This window comes from Hyperoodon ampullatus (assembly GCF_949752795.1).
Source record: "Hyperoodon ampullatus genome assembly, chromosome: 9".
Classification (NCBI taxonomy): Eukaryota; Metazoa; Chordata; class Mammalia; order Artiodactyla; family Ziphiidae; genus Hyperoodon; species Hyperoodon ampullatus.
Window position 1 is genome coordinate 17,337,882 of NC_136922.1, and position 17,004 is coordinate 17,354,885.

Here is a 17,004-nt window from a genome sequence, read left to right on the forward strand (position 1 = left end):
AGAAGCCACTGCAATGAGAAGCCCGTGCACTGCAACGAAGAGGAGCCCCTGCTCGCTGCAACTAGAGAAAGCCCGTGTGCGGCAACGAAGACCCAACGCAGCCAAAAAAATAACGTAAAAATGTTTTTTAATTAAAAAAAAAATCTTGGTAAAGTTCACTAATGTCATTTGTTAACAAAGGATAGGGGAAGAAAGGATAGAAAGTTATTCAAAAATCTACTGGAATTCAAAATCAACTGGGCAGTCACAAAATAAGCTAAAATAAAGTTTTCTTATGCCAGTTGTACCATACACAGTCCTCATACACTGGACAAGTTACTTAAAACCTCAGGTACCTCATCTTTTGTGAAAGGAGGATGATAATATGTATCTTATAGGATTGTTGTGAGAATTAAATGTAATAAATGTATGTAAAGCACAAAGCACAGCATCAGCTAAGTATCCAGTGAATGTCAATTACTAAAAATATTACCATTATTTGTATTATAGCCCCCAAGTTTAAACGGTATAATTCGTATCCTCCCTTTGGAGTTTATTTCCAGACATAAAATTGAGCAAACAAAATTATTTCTAATCTAATTTCATCTTTGTTTTATACTACTTTCAAAAAATGAAGATATATTACTTTTGAGTTTGTCACATCGTTTCAAAAATGTTTTCAAACATATCTAAATGTGAATCTTGTTACAGAAAGTTAAAGGAAATGTTACAGTCCCGTTCTTATTAAGCCGATAGTCTCTCCTGGATGCTTGATCACAAGTAGCCCATCACAGGCCAAGTATCTCAAAAATGCCCAACCACTGATGGAAATGATGAAAACAGACTAAAATCTTAAGCTTTATCGGAGGTTTCCCCACTCCCATCTCTTTGATACTATTTTGAGAGATTTATTTAATCCACTGAGGTCTTTGGAGAAGAGAAGTCATATTCTAAAGAATTATGATTACATGGATGCCTGTGAATCACTATATTTAAAAACGGTGCCTAGAGCCCATGCTCCGCAACAAGAGCACCCTCTACAGTGAGAAGCCTGTGCACTGCAATGAAGAGAATCTCCCCGCTCGCCACAACTAGAGAAAGCCCGTGCTCAGCAACGAAGACCCAACGCAGCCACACACAAAAAAAAAAAAAAAAAAAAAAAAATGGTTGTACTCAAACTGAAATAGCTCACGGATGAAAATAAATCTATGTGTTATTTAGATTTGTTATAGCATTTCTGGAGTCTGCAGAGAAAAAGCTGCCTTAAAGCCTTGACAGGGTAGTATCGGGCCCTAACTGTTAAGTAGAATTACCATTTAAACAACATTCTTGAGCAATTATCAGAAAAGACACACCTAAGTTTTTATAAATATAGCTCCCAGTATTAGCAATTTTGTTACAACTATCTTCTGTATGTTCTCCTTTGCTGGATGTATTTTACTCCTAAAACCCTAAGAATAAAGACCAATGAAAAGTGCTAAGGGACCAAGATTATACAATCACATTATTTACTGTATTAATTTGCTATCGCTGCTGTAACAAATCACCATAAACTCACTGGCTTGAAACAACACAAATTTGTTATTTTACAATCCAGTACAGATCTCACTGGGCTGAAATCAAGATGGTAGCAGGCTGCCTTCTTCTGGAGGATCTAGGGGAGAATCTGGTTCCTTGTCCTTTCCAGCTTCTAGAGGCCACGTGCACTCCTTGGCTGTGGGTCCCCTCCTCCCTCCGCCACCTACAAAGCCAGCAAGAGCAGGTCAAGTCCTTTCTCACATCACATTACTCTGACCTTCTCAACATCCGCCTTCCACCTGTAAAGACTACACAGTGACTTGTGACTACACGGGTCCCACCTGGATAATCCAAGATAACCTCCCTATCTTAAAGTCAGCGGATTAGCAACCTTAATTCCATCTGCAACCTTAATTTCCTTTTCCATGTCACATAACATATTCACAGCTTCCAGGGATCGGGATGAAGACATCCATGGGGGACCATTATTCTACCTATCTGCCTGTTATTGAGAATAATATATCAATCAGAGAGGATAAAAATGATGGCGGGCTATGGAGCTGGGTTCCCCAAGCTGAACCCCAAACTAAAAGAGTTCTCATTGCTTGCCCCTAAGTTAAATCATGATCCTTTTGAGGACACGGGGTGGGGTAAAACTGTTCTCAGCTTGAGTCAGGAGGCCAGGGGTGGTCACTGGTGCATGTTTTTGGCAAAGGGACCTCTCAAAGGTCCCTTCGGTTTCACCATCTTCAAAATAAACATACAATGCCAGCTTCCTATAATTGTTGTGAAGAGTAATTCATTTGTTCACTCACAAGTAGCTCTGCTAGTGAGAACCTGGTGACAGGGTCCCTGACTTCTTCAAAGTACCTGGCATAGAACTGGACAAAAATAACAAAACAGCAGTAGCAGCAGCATGCTTACTAAATATGTTTTAATGACAAAGTGCTAAATAACTATCATCTCCTTTAACAGTCACTGAACAACTGCATCCCTTATGAGCATTCTAGAGATCAACATCTTGTAATACACAGTACAAGAATTTCTGAAAGCATCTGAGACATTTTGCCAACCCCATCTCCCCTGAGCCCATTCCAGTCAGGTCCCACCACCAACTCCACCACTACAAGCCACCACGACTGCTCCTGTAAGGAGCACACCAATGGCCTCATTACAGATCCAAGGGTGAAGCCCTAGACCCCATCTTATTCCTCCTCCCAGCAGTATTTGGTATAACTGACCATGCTCTTCCTCCTGAGATGCATTCCTCCCTTGGCCTCTGGGTCACTGCTTTCTAGTGGTTCTCTTCCTACTTCACTGGTTACTCCTTCTCACTCCCCTTTGAAGATTTCTCTTCATCTACCAGACCTCTAAAACGTTAGAGTATGCCTTGGTCCAGACATCAGGCTTCTTATGTATCTGTCTTCACGCCCTAAATGATCTCATCCAGTTTCATGGCTTTAAATACCATCCAAATGCTGATTCACAAATTCTTTTTTTTTTTTTTGCGGTACGCGGGCCTCTCACTGCTGTGGCCTCTCCTGTTGTGGAGCACAGGCTCCAGATGCGCAGGCCCAGCAGCCACGACCCACAGGCCCAGCCGCTCCACGGCATGTGGGATCTTCCCGGACTGGGGCACGAACCCGTGTCCCCTGTATCGGCAGGCGGACTCTCAACCACTGCGCCACCAGGGAAGCCCTGATTCACAAATTCTTATCTTCAGTCCAGACCTGCACTGGTCTTTTTTTATCCAATGACCGACTTGACATTTCCACTTGGATGGCTAATCGACATCTCCAACTTAAGATACCCCAAATGGAATTTCTGATTTACCCACCCCGCCCAACTACCACCATCACCAGCAACTCACCCTGAGCACCAAAACCAGTGCTAGCTAGAGTCTTCCCCTATCTCATTTAACATACTCCATCATCCTAGCTGCTCATGCTTGATTCCTCTCTTTCACTTACACGTCTACCTCCTAGTCAAGAAATCCATTGGCTCTACTTCAAAAAATGCCCCAAATCTTCATCACCTCTAGCCAGAGTGTTGCCAAAGCCTCCTAACTGGCATCACTGCTTCCTACTTGCCACCACCTCCCTGACTTTTTCTCAAACGTCATCCAAAGGGATCTTACCAAACAATGATCCTCCAATGGCTTCCCAGCTTACGCACGGTAAAAACCAAAGTCCATAAGCTGACTTACAGGCTCTAGTTCTTGACCATTCATTACTTCTCAGACATGATGTCCTATTATTCTGTTGCAGCCCTGCTCGTATCCTCAAAGACCTCTACTCTAGCAGGACCCCAACTGAAGGTACTGTATTTGCTCTTCCGTTCACCTATGAGATCTTTCCCCTGGATATTTACTTATATGTCATCTTATTAGAGAGCCCTCCCCTACTGTCCAGGATAAAAGAGCATCCCTCAGCCCACTCCACAGTCCTCTTACCCAATGTTACTTTACTTTTATCCATAACATGTATTTCCGCCTGATATATATTTTTGTTTACTGTCTGCCTCCTTTATCAAATGCTGGTGTAGCCTCACACCCAAAACATACTACTATCCAATAAATATTTGTTGTATAAATAAAATAATCAGTCCACCTGGGGCTGTCTAAAATAATTTTTCTCCTATGTAAATCATAAATTTCTCCTAGTGAAATTGTAAATTCTGTTCAAATACATGTCATACCAGAAACAGTCATGTTCATCTTCTCAATCTCGAACCAGCAGCAGAAATACAGTTTCACAAATCCTGCCTCTGGAAAGTTTCTACTAAGTTTCCAAATATATCACTTTTATAATATATGCTTCACAGAGAATGTTTATCCTTGCCTGAATGATGCAATAATCAGCAGAACCTGTTAATATTAATAGCTCATTAAATGAAAAAGCAAAATTTTAATCCAAGGGCTATTTGGAAGGTTACAATATTATTACCCCATGCTCCCTTTCTCTCACCAATCAATTTCATAACAAGGTACATTACCATTTTAGTTACCAGTTGCTATAAATTTGTTTATCAAAATTAATAGATATAAAGAACCAATTTAAGTTTCAATAAATGATTCACAATGTTCTACCTACCAGGTAAAATAAATTATTTTTCCCTGATGCATTTTCTCATTTAAAAAACCTATCTCCTGATTTCTCACAATGACTGGTTTTCATTTTAACAAAACTGAAAAAGAATTCTCCTTGTGGCAGATGCACTGAGAAGGTACATTTTAAAATTAATTCCTCATTCAACATAAACTGTGTATAGGTTTGTTTTAAATAGGTTCAGCTATTTGTCAGTCTTCTTGGTTTAGTAAAATTAATATATCTAACATATTCAAGATCTCCTAATTGTGATATTTGCAAGAACTAAGCCAGATCTGAGTGGACATCACTTAGGAGGCATGTTTATAAATAATGGTAACAAAAATTATAAAGACAGAAGTGACAGTAACTAACCCTCTGTTATTACATGCCATGGCCCAGGCACAGGTCATGTGATTCACATGCAATTCAAAGGAACACACCATAGGCAGAATAAGCCTTCGTTTATCTATTCAGTTGCCTTCATGAATAACTAAAGGTCACTGGAACCCTTACCTGGTAGAAAGCAGACTTCACTACATACCAGTTTCCGTTCGGGGCTCTTCTCTTTCCTTGCCAACCCTCTTTAGCCTGATGGCTTTCCCCTTGTTATTCTCCTCTTTGCTGTGCAAGTTTAATCTTGAAAGGTTAGGCTAACAATTTGATGCTTCTACTGCAAAGTTCTTTGTACAACCCACTAAACTCCTCTACAAAGGTGGCATATACTTCTAAATAAACAGTACACTGAGAACCTATTCAAAACAGCATTTTAAAAAAAATACATATCTCTATGAAGCAGAACTGCTTCAATTTCCAGCTCTATGAAAGTTTCCCACAGCACATTGTACCTGGTCCACAAATAGGAAAGGTCTTATGGAAGATGATGACATTTCTATATTGCTTTTGCCTCAATTTCCTCTCCCTGTGTCACTGATTCTACTCAGAAATGAATCTCTACTATGTCAAACCACTACAATTTTGGAGCTGTTTATTACTTCAGCATCCTGCCTAATACAGTACTTAAAAGGACTGTGGTCCATATTAAATGAAATAATCCATGTAAAGCAATGAGCACAACACATGGAAATAAGTGAACCTGATAAAATGGAAGTAACTGATAATTCTTCATGATCTAAATATTGTCTTCCATTAAAATGTATATTATAAGAACAAAATGAATCAGATGTTGGAATTATCTGGCAAGGATTTTAAAGCAGCCATCATAAAAGTGCTTCAACAAGCAATTATAAATTCTCCTGAAACAAATGGAATAGAATATTTCAGCAAAGAAATGAGTCATTTAAAAAATGGAAACTTGAAAATTGGAAAATACAATACCCAAAAGAAATAACTCACTGGTTGGGCTCAACAGTAGAGATGACAAGGACAAAACCAATGAACTTAGGGATCTATCAATGGAATTTACCCAATCTGAACAACAAAGAGAAAATAGACTGAAGAAAATGAACCATCTCAGGGACCTGTGGAACAATAACAAAAGGGCTAATATTCACATTATCAAAGTCCCAGAAGGAGAAGATAGAGGAACTGAGAATATTCGAAGAAATGATGGCTGAAAATTGTCCAAATTTGGTGAAGGACATAAACCTACAGATTCAATTAGCTAAACGAATTCCAAAGAAGAGAAATCCAAGAAAACCACTCCAAGAGACATCCTAATTAAAATTCTAAAAACTAAAGTAAAAAAAAAATCTTGCAAGCAGCCAGGGAAACATGACACATTACTTACGGGAGAGTACCAATTCAAATGACAACAGATTTCTCATTTGAAATGACAGAGGCCAGAAGGAAGTGGCACATAATTTCTCAAGTTCTAAAAGAAAAGAACTGTCAACCACGAATGCTATATCTGGTAAAAAATATCCCTTAAGAATGAAAGGGAAATAAAGACATTCTCAGATGAAGAAAAACTAAGAGGATTTGTGGCTTGCAAATCTACCCCTAAAGGATAGGCTAAAGGAATTTTTCTAAATAGGAAGGTAAAGAAGATAGAAGAAAACTGAAGAAGGCTTAGAACTTTAAAAAGAACATAAAAAATGGGTGATAATGGGGTAAACATAGCAGATTATCCCTCTTTTCATGAGTTTCTTAAATCATATTTGATAGTTGAATTAAAAAGTTTAATACCAACTGATGTGGTGCTCAATGAACAAAGTAAATATTTAAGACAACTGTATTTTAAAAATGGGAATGGTAAAGGGACATAAAAGTAAGGTTTCTATATGTGACTAGAAGTAGTAAAATGTCCTGGATACCAGTAGACTGTGACCAGTTTTGTATGCATATTTTAACACCTAGAGCAACCATTAAGAAAACCATACAGGGGTTCCCTGGTGGTGCAGTGGTTGAGAGTCCGCCTGCTGATGCAGGGGACATGGGTTCATGCCCCGGTCAGGGAACATCCCACATGCCGTGGAGTGGCTGGGCCCATGAGCCATGGCCGCTAAGCCTGCGCGTCTGGAGCCTGTGCGTCTGGAGCCTGTGCTCCGCAACGGGAGAGGCCACAACAGTGGGAGGCCCGAGTACCGCAAAAAAAAAAAAAAAAAAAAAAACCATACAAAGTAATGTACTCAAAACCACTATAAATCAATCAATATGGAATCTCAGAAAATGTTCAAGCAACTCACAGAAAGGGAAGAAAAGAGAACTGAAAAACAGAGAAAACAAACAGAAAAAAACCCAGCAGACTGAAACCCTGATATGTCAATAATTCCCTTACATGTGAATGGTCTAACCATGCCAATGAAAAGAGTAGCAGAGTAGGAAAAAGCCAATCTCAAAAGGTAAATACACGGTACAGTTCCATCCATATAATACATTTGAAATGATAAATGTATAGAGATGGAGAACAGAATAGTGGTTGCCAGGTGGTGGAGGAGAGGGAAGGAGTGGCTGTGACTTAAAAGGGAACTTATTTTTCATCTTGTGATGAAACAGTTCTGTATCTTGACAGCACTGGTGGTCACAGGAATCTTCACATGTGATAAAAGTGTACAGAATCAAACACACACACACACACAAATGAGTGCATATAAAACTGATGGAATCTGAATAAGGTCTGGTCTGTAGATTGCATCAATAACCATCACATATCATATCATGTCCTGGTTGTGATATACTAGAGTTACCCAAGATGTTACCCTTTGGGAACTAGGTGACGGGTATAAAGAAATTCTCTGTATTATTTCTTACAATGGATTGTGAATCTACGATTGTCTCAAATTTTTTAACTTTTAAAAAAATCAAGAAAAAATTGCTTATTAGAGTAAAAACAATTTTGGTTTTATATAAAATCTTGGATAAAATAAAGAGGGCAAGAAATAAACCAAACTTTTTCCCTAACTCCCTGTTTGAGTTTGAGGTAGGGAAGGAAGGACAGGCAGTTTTATTTTGGGTTCCACAGCTTTGCAACCCAAAAGTTCTGTAATATGTACAGACATTAACAAGTTTTGTTTAAAAGTAATAATTGTATTGTTTTGCTAAGTATATAAGTAATGCATATGTTATGAAAAATTTAGAAAAATGAAGGCAGATTATGATAAATAAGAGTCACATGACCCAGTGATAATATGGCCTCGTAGTTTTTCTTTCTATGATCATATGTGGACTTTGGAGGGTGAAGAGAAACTGGATTATACTCTAAATCAGGAATCAGCAAACTACAGCCCACAGCCAAATCCAGCCAGATGCCTGTTTTTGTACAACCCACAAACAAAGAAGGGTTTTTACATGTTTATATGCTTACATACCTTCATAATATCCTCAGTATTGCCTCTTTGATTGCAAAGCTTTAAGTACTTACTATCTAAACATTTACAAAAAGAGCTTGCCAATCACCCCCACCTCTAAACTGCATTTTTGTAAAAAAGCTTTTTTAAATTAAAAAGATAATGCAATCCCTTATTTCTAGATATTTAGCCAGTTCTCAAATTTTTATAATATAAACAAAGTTGTAATGCACATTCTTGCAGCTAAATTTGTGCACACAGAGATGAATGTACTTTTCAAAGGGGATATAACTTATAACATTATTTTATAAATAAGTATGTTATATGTATGTTTATAATTATTTATAAATATGTTTTAATTATTTTGTAAATAAATAACATCATTTATTTTATGACAAAACAGGAATTTTATTAGATTATTAATGTCATACATACATTAGCTAGACAATCCTCTCTTCTCCAGAACAGAAAGCCAGTTCAAAGATTCCAAAATTGATGTCTTATCCTACTAGTTGAATAAGCCAAACTCTGTAACATCACCCAAAATATCATTTTATACATAGGAAGAAGTTCTAAGGAAGGTTTTTTTTTTTTAAGGCCTGTCTACTTCTATAAAAGTGCATAGAGGAAGAGTCTGGCATAAAATTACAGAGGCCAAGATGAAGTTGAAGGTAGAGTCACTGAGGTGAGAAGACCAGAACTTGCAGTCAGACTGCTGGGTTCTAATCGATTTACAAGCCAGGTGACCCTGGGCAAGTTAACTAAACACTCTTAAGTCTGTTTCTTCATCTGTAAAACAGAAGCGGTAATCATGGCCAAGTCATAGGGCCGATTAATACATGTAAGCACTGTTTCCTACACTGAACGTGCTTGTTTTTGTAATGAGCCTCATTATCCAAATAGATGCCCGATACTGTGCTCATTCCACAATACCATCTTTGCTCCAAAGAGAGCTCAGAACCTTCCTCTATAAGCAATAACTTGTAGGATTTTAAAAATAAAATCCCAGATATTAGCTTGCTCACTTGCGTGTGTGTGTGTAAAAGTTTATTGCTTGTTTCAGCCAGAACAAAGCCATTAATAAAAGGAGCCACCAATGAAGTAAAAAGTACCACCTTTGAGGAAAAAAAATTGAATACAGAGGTATCAAATTTTAGGCTTAGAATGTCTTTTGCCTTTAACTGCCTAATCATGGGGTTTACTCTGCTTCCCACCATACATCAGCACTAGATACTTTGGAAATCTTGAACCACACACCCCCGCCCCATCTAGCTCATCTCTCACATACCAGCCTATACTTCCTGTTCACTGAACTTGAGAAGTATTTCCTCTCTGCCTTCTGCTACTGCTTAGCCCAGGCCCCTATACCCCATCTCTAATGGGGGCTTCCACTGGAAACTTCCTGCCGTGGGTCTCTCCGGCCAGTTCATCTGTCACCAGCCCCTATCGCCACCCCTGACAATCAAGGCTTTGGCTGCCTCCCCTCTGCCGCCTGCCCCCGTGTCCACAGGGTCAAGTCCAAACTGCCAGGTTCGACACATTATGAGCTTCACATCCTCACCCTGGTTTCCTTGTCTAACCTCGTCTCCCCAACTTCCTCCTGCATGCCAGCCACACAGAGCTCATCAGCTCATCAGCTGGCTGAACGTGCATGCGCTTTCATGACTTGGCCTCGGCACATACATTCCCTCCTTCCCAGAGGCTTGCCCAGCCTCTCTGCCCAGACTCACCCCCATAATAGCTCTTGAAGACTCCTAATGAAGCCATTCCTGACCAAACATCCACTCCTCTGAATTCCCAGAGCACTGTGCTACCACCTACATGATAGCAGCCTTCATCCCTGAAAACTGAAAACATCTTAGAGCTTCAAAACGGGAATGAAATCCTTTCGAAGACAACATATTTCTTTGTTAAGCTTTACAAGACACCATCTAAGAAATAGTCTGGCTCACCATTTCAAGGTGGAATAAACAGTAGACTGTATATTAAAAACGAAATATCCTAGACATGAGGGCCAGTTTAGTTAGCCTCCAAATTTGCCATAATTAAGTATTAACATGAATACAAGACCCCTAACTATGCAGCTTATTAAATAACATTACTTACTATCTTGGGCGTAATCTGGTTTTAAATTTCTACTTTAAGTATAAAGAACAAGTTAACATTCTTAAAGTTTGACATCCTAACATAAACACCACTTTCGTTATTTTAATTATACTCCACACCTCAAATTCATTTCCTTTGGCTGCAGTTTTCAAGATTAGTGGAAAACATATGGATAATTTTGAGCATTCTGTGTTCTCTTCTCAAACACAGTAAAATAAGAACTTTGAAGAAAACACAGGAGGAAGCTTCATAACATTGGATTTGGCAATGATTTCTTGGATATGACACTAAGAGCACAGGAAACAAAAGTGAAAATAGGTTAACTGGACTACATCAAAAGTGAAAACTTCTACATATCAAAAGATACACTCAACGGAGTGAAAAAGTACCCTATGGAATGGGAGAAAATATTTGTATTCATATAACTAAAAAGGGATACACACAGATAAATATATATTCTTTATATATTCTTTTTTCCTTTATATATAATACATAAATAAAGATAAAGGTAAATCACTTATAACTCTACAGACCTTTACCTATCTAGCTAGCTAGCTAGCTATCCATCTATCCATCCTATCCACAGGTTGTTGAGTTGTATCTGTATCTATCTGATAAGGGGTTAATATCCAGGTATCTAATATCCATATCTACACCTGATAAAGGGTTAATATCCAGAATATATAAAGAACTCCTCAACTCAACAGAAAAGCAAACAACTCGATTAGAAAATGGGCAAAGGACTTGAATAGATATATCTCTGTAGATACACAAATGGCCAATGAGCATACGAAAAGACGCTTAACATCACTAATTACTAGGAAAATGCAAATCAAACCACAGTAAGATATCACCTCACACCGTCAGGATAGCTACTATCAAAAAACAAAAAGGAAAATAAATGTTGGTGGAGAAGAGTTCCGGAAACAGGTTGCCCAACAATGTGAATATCCTTAATGATACTGAACTGTATACTTCAAAATGGTTAAGATGGTACATTTTATGTTATGTACATTTTACCACAACCAGAATTTTTTAAATTAAAAATTAACTAAAAGTTAAAAAAAGAACTTCAGAATAACCTAACACTATGGTTTTCCTGTAACGTGAAAGCCCAATTTATATGAAATGCAGCATTTCATAAAGTGATAGAAAAATAAATTGTTATATTACATGGTTGAAAACACTTGAGTATTGTTGCTCACAAAAATGGAAATCACCTGAGCATTTGAATAAACAAGAGGTATATGTACATAGAGGAAATGCCTGCCCTGAGAAAGCTTAATTAACAGTTACAAAACCTAAGGGGAAGAAGAGATAGAGGAAGAAAAGGAAAAATAAAGATTCTCTGGCCACCAAGTGGTGTCTCAATACCAATACCAACCCTAGAAGTGGAAAGTGGTTCAAACTGAGTGAGAAATCCAAGAAAAACTTCTCCAAAGACTGGACTGCAAGCCAACTCACTCTACCTACAAAGCCTAACCTTGGCTCTACCACCAGCCTGACTATTCTGGTCATCCGTAAACTCCCTAGAATCAGTAATCTCTGGGAGAGGAACCACTTCCGAGCCAGTGGGGAGTCTCTCCAAGCCCTCAGGTTAAAGCACCAGGCTGTAAAATCAGCCACTGGCACCATAGCTAAAATATAAGCTGAGGATCACTAATATTCACGGAATGCTTCCCATGTGCTAAATGCCAAATAAGATGCTTTGCAAACATCAAGCTTCTCTAATCCTCACAGCAACCATACAAGGTTAGGAGTAACTCCCATTTTTCATATGAGGAAACTGAAGAATACAAGGGTTGAGTGCTATGCCCAAGGTCACGCAGCAAGTATGAAGCACAGCTGAGATGTGAATCTGAGGTACCATCCGGAGAAGGCACCAGGGCTGGAAGGCAAAATGACCAAAAGAGCCCAGAGTCTGAGGACTAGAATCTGAACCCATTTCTCCCATGAAACAAGCTACAACCTTAGATAGTCAGGTTCCTTTTTGGGTCTCAGTTTCCTCAACGTTCATGTATCTTTTCCATCCATTTCTTTCTTGGGTGTGGTCAACTCTTATTCCTTCACTTCCTAGTTTTTTGATTCATTACTGTTCTGAGATTTTAAATTCCTGGTTTAAGATAGTCTTTCACATCTGCAAAGGCTTGTTTAAAGATATTCAACTCATGATGGAGTGTTATGTCGGTGTTCTCTTGGAAAATTTTTGATTCTCACTTTGTTTTTTTCCTATAGTAGTTTTATACAGATGCTACCTGCTGTTTCAGATCATTTTAAAATGTCTTAGATTTTCCTGGACAGCACCAACAGGTGCTCCCATGGAGAGGTGAGGTATTTGGGTGTTTTACTAGGTTTCTTAGTTACACTGGTAAATAAAGGCCGTTTTCTTTAATAAGTGGCATCTTTGTTTTGGTGATGGCGAGAGAAGAATAGGTAAATCTCCTGACTCTATGATATTGTTTGTTTCTGGGCACCCTGAATTTCCCTGCTTTTTCCTTTTCCCTTCACCACCAGGCCTCCAGGGGATGCCTCCCCTTTCTCTCAAGAAGCAGTCCCACTCCAATGCTGTACGGCCAGTATTTCATGCATTTTCAAACCCCCTTCTTTAAATTTTCTGCTTTTCCAGTAAGCGGCCTGAGGTGACCTCTAAAAATGGTTCGCTATCCACCCGACCCAGAAAAACCCCACAAAATCACGCAAGGGGTTCAAATCTTTGTGTTCACTTTAAGAACACTTGTGAAACTGCCCAGACCATTAAGGGTCTGCATATCCAAAAGCCACCAAGTATCTGAAGGATGTTACTTTACAGAAGCAATGTGTGCCAATCTGTCCTTACAATGGTGGAGCTGGTAGGTGTGCCCAGGCCAAACAGTGGGGCTGGATGCAGGGTCAGTGGCCCAAAAAGAGGGCTGAATTCTTACAGCACATGCTCAAAACTGCAGAGAGTAACGCTGAACTTAATGGCTTAGATGTAGATTCTCTGGTCATTAAGCACAGCCAGGTGAACAAATTCCCCGCAGTGTGGCACAGGACTTCCAGAGCTCAAGGTCGGATCAACCCATACACGAGCTCTCCCTGCCACACTGAGATGATCCTTACCGAAAAAGAACAGATTGTTCCTAAACCAGAAGAGGAGGTTGCACAAAAGATAGCCCAGAAAAAACTGAAGAAACAAAAACCTACGGCCTGGGAATAAATGCCACAAAAAAAATAAATGCAAATAAAAGTAAAAAAAAAAAAGAAAATTTCCAGCACAGTCAGTGCTCAGATCCACCCGTCTCAGACCTGTTCTCACAACCTCCCCACTCAGGATGGGGCATGATTTATGATTTCCCTCTGTTTTCTGCCACCGCTGGGGCTCAGCTACTCGCCCCTCATTCCCATCCATCTGACCCTCAGCTCCAGTCAATCCAGAGCTGGCTCTTGGCTGGTTTCAGATATTTATTTCCCCACTTATTTGGAAGTTTAGAGTACTCCCTGTTTCCTAACTATGCTATGCTGGAGACAGGGGTTATGCGTGCTTTGGTTTGCTTTCCTTCTGGATCCGTTTAGTATCTGAAGGATGTGGGGAAAGATTTAGATGTAGGTGGCTGCCAACATGTTCCTTATCTCTGAAATGAAATTCCTGGACAGGGCTCTGACACTGCAGGATTCTGAACCAGTGATTCTGAGAACACGGGCTTCTCAGTTAAGTAGAACTTTCCAAAAATAAAAATGGTGTTGCTCTGAAATGCTTTCAATGCTTCATTAGAAATGAACAACTATTATATCCTATCTATAAGCAAATTCAGTAACACCTTACCAGGGGCTTTGAAGAGAGTATCAGAGGTCCTTAGTAGTGAAAATGTTAAGAACCACAACTCTAGAGCCAAACTACAAATGCATGATGGCGTGATATGTAAGATATTCTCTAGAAGAATATGTAAAAGTCCCCCTTTCCCCACCAAGAGCAAAAAAGATAATAACTATAACATCAATCCAAATGTAATAGATTATATTAAATATCACATTGGTGTGGATTTCCAAAAGGTTACCATAAATACTTTTATATTCCTCTGAGCCAAAGGAAATACTAAAAGGAAAAAAGTAATTATTGTTATTAGTCCATCTATAAAACTAATAAACTAATTAATCAGTGTTATGCTTAAACTTATTTTTTATGCATAGCCTTGAGAAATTTTTTTAAAGCCCTCCTTTCTATATTACTTTTTTCTCCTTAAATTCAATCGTTAATACAACTTAGCTCCCCAACAGCTTTTAAGGTAGTTACTTCCCTTTTTATTTTATGAAATAAGTGACCATTTCAATGATTCAGAAACTACACCAATGAGCACGCCATATTCATTAAAAGAAAAAAGAAAGAATAAGTATTGCAGACCCGACAGTGGCTATTTTCAAAAACAGGTTTTTTTTTTTTTTTTTTTTTTTTTTTTTGCGGTATGCGGGCCTCTCACTGCTGTGGCCACTCCCGCCGCAGAGCACAGGCTCCGGACGCGCAGGCCCAGCGGCCATGGCCCACGGGCCCAGCCGCTCCGCGGCATGTGGGATCTTCCCAGACCGGGGCACGAACCCGTATCCCCTGCATCGCCAGGCGGACTCTCAACCACTGCGCCACCAGGGAAGCCCCAAAAACAGGTTTTTAAGTGTCAAGATTGGTTTGTAAAACTTTGCATCAATTTCACCACTGCCAACATGCTTCAGGTTAAAATACTGTTCAAACTGAGGAAAAAACTTTGTGTTCCTTTTCCTGTTTATTTTTCAAGCCAATCCATTTAATAGTTTTAAAGATGACCAGCATGTCCTTCCCCAAGGTTTAATCACCTATGGCCCTACTTTACCATGCCAAGTTCCGGGGAATGTTGCATTTAGCAAGGCATGACCAGCTCAAGATGCTGGCTTAGCTAGAAATTCCCAGGTTTCTGAATCCCCACCTTACCTCAGACTCATCTGTAGATTCTTCAAGAGACCCAGTTTCCTACAAAGCAGAGAGCGGGGAAAACAGTCAGAACACGTGACAAAAGGAGAAAAAAGTATTTTCAAGGAACAAGAGTCATCATGTCCCCACCACCAATACCCATCTGCCCTTTTTTGGAGGTAATTTGCAACTCCAGTTTAAAGAACTCCACATGGTCCGACTCTCGAAGGCCTCTTACAACACCTTCTCCATACCCTGCAGGGTACCCTGAGATGGTCGCTCTGGGGCCACATGGATCCACTGCTCCCAGTGACCTCCCTTGACTGGTCAGCAGGTTAACAAATGACTCCAGGAATTCCTCATGGGAGGACCCAGAAGGCTTTTCCTTTGCTAAAGATGGGAATCAGTCTGGCAAAGCAGCCTTACTGATCTCAGAAGAGGCAACTGCCATCTCAAATTATCTATAAGCCAATTTTTATATGGCAAAGCTCCTGTGCTATTAATTACTATGCTATGAATCTGGCTGAGTCAAAATGATTGTCTTGCTGAACAGCTTTTACAACAGAACTCCCCTAGCGTGGTACCTATCAGACGCTGTGCAAACAAGCTGTATAATTTACATCCACTCTTTAAACCATTAACTGGAAGACAAATTCTGCCATTTAACACAGTTTCCCTCTTGCTAGACAATGAATTTTGCTGCTCTGGAGAAAACAAAGCAAAAAGGGAAAAAAAAATGGACTTGATTCCGCTAATCTCTCACCTGTCCACTCAAAGGGAATCTGCTGATACCACGCATCCTCAAAGAGGTCAGCAAAATGAAGATTTACTTAACGTGCTTATAGATATCAATAGCAATAAAAGGTTACAACTAATATGCTGACACTGAACGTAAGCATTTCGCAACCATCCACGAGATTAAAGGAAAAAAAGAACCAAAAAAATGGGGCAAGGACATTTTAGATACAGCAAGACCAAAAAAAAATAAACATTTTAAAGAAAGTTGGATGCATATATTACTCAGTGCAAACTGGACTGCGGGATAAACACAAATCGGGCATTTGAAAATATTTTAATTTCATTCATTGAAAATCAGTGAGAACCTAGCAGGTGGCAGGCTGCCTCCAGAAGAGCCTAATGGACAATACACTCCCTGCTCTCAAAGTTCACCTGTGAAATAGGGATGAATGTTAGGTGTAATTAAGAATTGGATTGCAGTTCTATCATTAACCATGATGAATATCAGCATCTCCTCTATATCCCAATGCAGCTTGTTTTGGTTTCATGGCAATCTACATATTAGAAAGTCCTTATTAATTTGGAGCGACAATCTCTCCACAGTAAGTTTTGTTCTTCGCCCTAATACGACACGTAAAAAATCCAGCTCTTCTACTACTTGCCAGTTCTCCAGATACTTAATGAAACGTATCAGGCCGACCCTTCTAAATTGTTTCTCCCCTCCGCTAACCATCCCCAGTTCCTGGTTTTATAGCATCTGCCATCCGGATCCTTCTATTTCGGACACGGACACACTCCACTTAATGTTAATAGTCACTATTCTGATGTCTTTACTCAACATCTATACTATATTGCCCCTGATGCTAAATGTTTTACATGTAGCATCTTGAAATTTCCTAATGCCCTCGGAGGT

General features: G+C 39.4%; 1 protein-coding gene and 1 pseudogene across 4 annotated transcripts in view; one reads left to right on the forward strand and one right to left on the reverse strand.

The window, feature by feature from the left end:
- The window catches only part of VPS41 (VPS41 subunit of HOPS complex), a gene marked incomplete at its 5' end in the record, with an annotated part of 191,650 nt that overhangs the window by 163,990 nt on the left and 10,656 nt on the right, over nt 1-17,004 (reverse strand). For 2 of the 3 annotated variants that reach the window (XM_079711715.1, XM_079711714.1), the window contains one exon: nt 15,375-15,413. In XM_079711715.1, the coding sequence (XP_079567841.1) occupies nt 15,375-15,413 (39 nt within the window). The remainder of the gene's footprint in view (nt 1-15,374; nt 15,414-17,004) is intronic. The other variant, XM_079711713.1, reaches the window with a different exon arrangement.
- Nucleotides 8,992-13,657, forward strand: LOC307057904 (large ribosomal subunit protein uL22-like; annotated as a pseudogene). The gene is made up of 2 exons: nt 8,992-9,017; nt 13,065-13,657. The product of its transcript is annotated as a large ribosomal subunit protein uL22-like (transcript).